The sequence below is a fragment of the Elephantulus edwardii genome, unplaced genomic scaffold (genome assembly GCF_000299155.1).
Source record: "Elephantulus edwardii isolate Elephantulus edwardi_28Jun2011 unplaced genomic scaffold, EleEdw1.0 scaffold00223, whole genome shotgun sequence".
In the NCBI taxonomy this organism is placed as follows: Eukaryota; Metazoa; Chordata; class Mammalia; order Macroscelidea; family Macroscelididae; genus Elephantulus; species Elephantulus edwardii.
The window spans coordinates 3,958,053-3,963,105 of record NW_006399973.1 but is presented as its reverse complement, the minus strand read 5'-3'; the positions used below and the strand labels follow the sequence as shown (position 1 = coordinate 3,963,105).

General features: G+C 47.2%; 1 protein-coding gene across 1 annotated transcript in view; it reads right to left on the bottom strand.

The window, feature by feature from the left end:
- RRM2 (ribonucleotide reductase M2) overlaps positions 1-2,577 on the bottom strand; it is a 6,366-nt gene extending 3,789 nt beyond the window's left edge. The window contains 6 exon segments of the mRNA XM_006903721.1: positions 455-588; positions 1,003-1,119; positions 1,300-1,446; positions 2,197-2,262; positions 2,480-2,520; positions 2,523-2,577. Of these exon segments, the coding sequence (XP_006903783.1) occupies positions 455-588; positions 1,003-1,119; positions 1,300-1,446; positions 2,197-2,262; positions 2,480-2,520; positions 2,523-2,574 (557 nt within the window). The 5' untranslated portion in view covers positions 2,575-2,577.
- Between the last annotated feature and the right edge of the window lie 2,476 nt (positions 2,578-5,053).

The following is a 5,053-nucleotide window of genomic DNA, read 5'->3' as shown; positions in this document are numbered from 1 at the left end:
CCCAAACAACTTTTAAATATAAAGGGATGCTCACCAAGTCCTAACTGACTTAAACCAGAGGCTCCAGCCCACAGCTCATTGTTAGCTAGCTAAATCCAGTAAATCCAATCAGCTCACACAGGATTATGAACTATAAAAAACAATCAGTTTACACCTGACTTTCAAATAAAACAAGAGAGCCTACCCTCCAAAATGCAATTGTTTCACACATGCTATTGACTCTTAACCGGAAGACTGGTGGTAGTTCAAAGCCACCCAGTGGTGTTACAGGAAAAAGGTATGAAGTACTACTACTATAAAGATTACAGTAAAGAAAATCTTATGGAGCATTTTGTAACTCATGCTATTGCCAGGGGCCAAAACTGACATTAACAGAAATGTTTTTTAAGTTTTGATTTATGAATATAAAAACTTCAAGGCACAATTAATGAATCCTTACCATTTTAATACTTACCGTTCCGTAGGATCTTTAATATAAGTATCAATAAGGAGACTATACATTTCAGAATGTATGTTTTCCATGGCAATTTGGAAGCCATAGAAACAGCGAGCTTCTGTAACCTGGACTTCTTGGCTAAACCGCTCCACCTAGTGGTAAAACATGGCAAAGATAAGCCTTTAGAAAAACTACCAGTCCAGTGGATGAGTCACTTTTTTTTTATACCATTATGTAGTCAGTTTCTTTTCTCCAACCTCATTTTAAGAGTCTAGTCACCTACAGTAAGTCATATATATGCATCCAAATTATAAGAACAGCAAAATCACCAAAGAGCGATAAATTGCTATATAAGAACTCATCACTTTCAGTTAACATTGTTTCTGAGCTTCTCTGCAAAATACCATAATGAAGTAACTAACTGCAAAGCACATTACAAAACAGGAAATGCCATGTAGCATAAATTACACGAAGATATACTTGCATCCTCTATCAAAAATGATAAAGTAAAACAAATTATTTTTATCATAATCGTTACATGAATCAAAGCAGTTCTAGGAACTCACCAGGTTTTCATTCACTATTCCATCACTTGCAGCAAAGAAGGCCAGAACATGGGATATAAAGTATCTCTCCTCAGACTTAAGGGCTTCCCAGTCCTGAATGTCTTTGGAAAGATCCACCTAAACATTTAGAAGTCTGTATTATTTATAGGGAAGAAATTCAAACATGCACATCCTAACACATATGTGTACAACTCTTCAGTTTCCTTTACGCCTACAAGCACCACTTGATAAAGATATATATTCTCAGCTTAAATTTCTCTCCAGGGCTGAGGGCAGAGCTGCCAGTTCGCGAATTACCTCCTCGGCGGTCCAAAAGGAAGCCTCAGCTTTCTTATACATCTGCCAAATGTCATGATATTCAATAGGAAAGACAACAAAGCGGCGGGGGTTTTCTCTCAGCAATGGTTCACTCTCAGAGCTGGGAGCAGGTACTTTAGTTTCCTCCTGGTGGAGAAAGGAGAAAAGAGAAAGCATAAAAACGCTGGCTGAGGGGAGGTCTGGTGGTCTAGTGGCAAGAAGCTGCACTGCAATCCCAGGGGCGCATGGTTCAAATCCACCAGATGCTCTGCCGGGAAAGGAGGGACAATTTCCTCCTGTACCAGTCAGATCTGATTTGACGGTACACAGACACACAAGATAAAAACACACAAACAAACAAACAAACAAACGCTGGAGGCATCCAAATTGCTGGCCACACTGGAGTTGGCCCATATGACATTGTCATGCATGTCTCCAGGTGAGGCACACTCAGTTGTGGCCAATGTCATGGGCTTTAACCTAAATTGTAGTGGGAAACACATTATAATTTGAAACAGTACATGAAATATATATATGGTGGTAGTTCAAAGCCACCCAGTGGAGATATATATATCCTAAACAATACGGACCACTTTATATAATCAATAGTATACAACGCTAAATGCGGGTCACATGTACATATGTGACATGAGTATAACAGAAAATATGGGAACTACAGAGAATAATAAAATTGTAGGGGTGTACTTTGGCGGGAAAAGGAGTGCGGGGCGGGGGGTGGGGAAGAGGAAGAGGTGGGGTCATCGGGCAAGCGGGAAAAGCGCTTTCGAGACAATGAGCGAGCCTTTGGCGCCAAGCACTCTAGTTTCCCCGCGCTGCCTCCCGGCGCAGACCACAGTGCGCAGGCGGCCCGCGTACTCGGCGTTCCCCTGTACTCACCGGCTCCTGGAAGATCTTCCTCGCAGCCTTGCTCGCCAGGACCCGGGCGCTGCTCAGGGACGGCGGCTGCCGGGGAGACGCGCAGTGAGCCGGGTGTCGGGGAGTCCCGTCCCCACCCGCCCCCAGGCACCCAAGGTCAGGGAGTCGACTCTCAGAAACTGCAGTGTCCACAGGGCCGGGGCGCCAGCCACCTCCATCTCCCAGGAAGTGGCTGCCTCGCGCGTGCTCGGACCCCGGCGCCCACCCCCCACGCCCCGGGGCTAGCTCCACACGCTCAACTCACCGTGTTCTCCTTGTCTGCCAGGCTGAGCCCCTTCATGGGAAGAGTTCGAGCTGCTGGGGATCGAGGGTAGCGAGCGGAGGGCGAAGAGAGAACATGCTGGCGGCTGGCGAGCCTGAAGGGTATGCAGAGATGGAAAGAAAGCTAAAGCAGACCAGCGAACTGGGATTCCGCGCTACCTCGGCGGTATTTAAATAACTTCGTAGGACGAGGGGGCGGGACGAGGCAATTGGGAGGGTCTGTGCTGCTTTCCCATTGGTCGGTTCCATTGCGAGCTAGCGCGGGAGATTAAAGCGTTGGGACCTCAGCAGGAGTTCCCGCAGACTACCCTAGGAGTCCCCCGATGTCCCCTGGAGCTGCCGGTCAAATTGGTAACGCTGCTATCCTGGTCGTTGAGGGTCCCACAGAAGGAAAAAAAAAAAAAAAATCCATTCAAACCTCCTCGTCTCAATTAGTATTTGGCGCGCGGACATCCGAAAACCGACAACCGTTTGGGATTGTGTGAGGCGCCGCGATTGGTGCTCCACTGAGCGCGAGACGCTGCCTCTGGTCTGCAGCCCCACCTCCCACCCTCCCACTAAATGTCTCCTCATTTGTTCAGCCATTTGACTCGAGAAATGTTGCGAAGAGCTGGGTGCAAATGACTATAAAATGTCCCAGGCGGAAGGCAAAAAAAAAAAAAATCAATAAATAACCAGCACTGTTGCTAACAATTAGATAACGTGTGCCTGGGATGGGGGCGCAAGGCGAGAGAGAACCCCCAACCTAAGAATGGACAAGCTTGAAGGTTATGGTCCTATGAGGCCCTCGGGCTGCAACGTCCTGCGGTTCTGGATGCCCTGTAACTTGGACAAATCCTGTTGCTTTTGGAAAAAAATCTGCCGTCATTCCTAAGTGGGACATGTTACCACACCTCATTTATGGGGTGGTTCTGATAATGAGATCATGAGTGTAAATTGCTCTGTGCTAAGAATGCTCCTTAAGAAGAGAGGGTAGCAAGATTTTATAACATACTTTGCCCTTCCCATCTGGAGGGAGCCAGTCTCTGGAGAAAGACTCCCAAGTTTGGTAAAGCAGAGGGTCGGTGGAAAAGAGGTGTACCCCCTAAAAAGTGGAGATTGCCACGGAAGCTGACAGTGAGGACTGTGAGGGTGGGCGCAGGAGCAGGCAGCCCTTCTGTTAGGCAGTTGGGAGGGAGCTCTGGTCCTTTAGTCTAGGGGGAGCCGGCTACGACCCTTAAAGCGATTCCAGTTCCCTGGGAGAAGAAAGAGCAATGTCCTTCCGGGAGATCGACAGCCTCAAGAAACCCAACGCAGGGTCCGTTCTGAGCCCACTTGAGAGTATTTATAATCACTAGCTTCCAATTAACTCACAGGCATTATCAATTTCACCAGCTCCATGCAGCTACTAAAGTGTTTTTCTTGACAATTTAATGGGCTAGCGTCATTATTACATCTAAGGATCAATCATTGCTTGGGATGTAATGACTTACATTCAAATGTTCTATAATCTATATCCAAAATGATTTTTTTTCTTTTTTTACCCTTTTATGTGAGGTGGTCAGAAATTATTCTTCATTTAGGTTTTCTCCTGTCAAAACACCACATATAAACTGGGGGGCGAAATGGAGGAAGAGGACTCAGCCTCCTTCTTTTCACTGCATCCCAACTTATGAAACATTCCAGTATACTTCGTTCTTTGCCTTAAGGCGGATTATTAACTCCAGTTTACAAGGGAGCAAACAGGCGCAGAAGCCTACGTGGCTCTTCCCAGCAGTCCCATCTGTCAGCAGGAACCTCTGGCCCTTAGTACCTCCCTTTTACCCTAACAGACGAGGAGGAAAAGACATTTGACGAAGCTTAGGGGTCCAATCGCAAACCCTGCTCTTTCACGCCTGCGAGACTCTGGGTCAGCTCCCAAACGCCACGATTTACTGGCCTTTTCCACTTCAGCGCCAGTTTTTAGAATCTACTCCACGATTGGTGGAGGAGGTTCCTCCCTCCTCGCTCCATTGGATGGTACAGGCACCGCTCAATTCTGGCGCCTGCACTCCTGTAGCCCAAGGAGCATGCTCTGAGGGAGCTGATCCTTACCCCAGGTATTTCTGTAAAGTTTGACTTACATTTTCATAACCGTTGGGAACAGATTTTCATGTGTTGTTGTTAGGTGCCGTCGAGTCGCTTGTGACTCATAGCGACCCTATGTACAACAGCCCTATACTCTGTCCTGTGCCAATCGCACTGCCTCTGACACACCCATCCCGATTATCCCAGTCACTGAATCAATCCACATCATAGAGGACCTTCCCCTCCTGCTCTGTCCCTCCACCCTCCCAAGCCTGATGTCCTTCTCCAAGTACTGGTCTTTCCTCAAAACATGTCCAAAGTATGTTAGACGAAGCCTCAGAATCCTTGCCTCCAAGGAGCCACCCAGTTTAACCCTTTGCAGGACGAATCTGTTTGTTTTCCTAGCAGTCCATGGTATGCTCAATACTCTTCTCCAGCACCACAGCTCAAAAGCATCAATTCTCCTTCTATCCTCCCTGGTCATTGTCCAACTCTCTGATGCATAACAAGT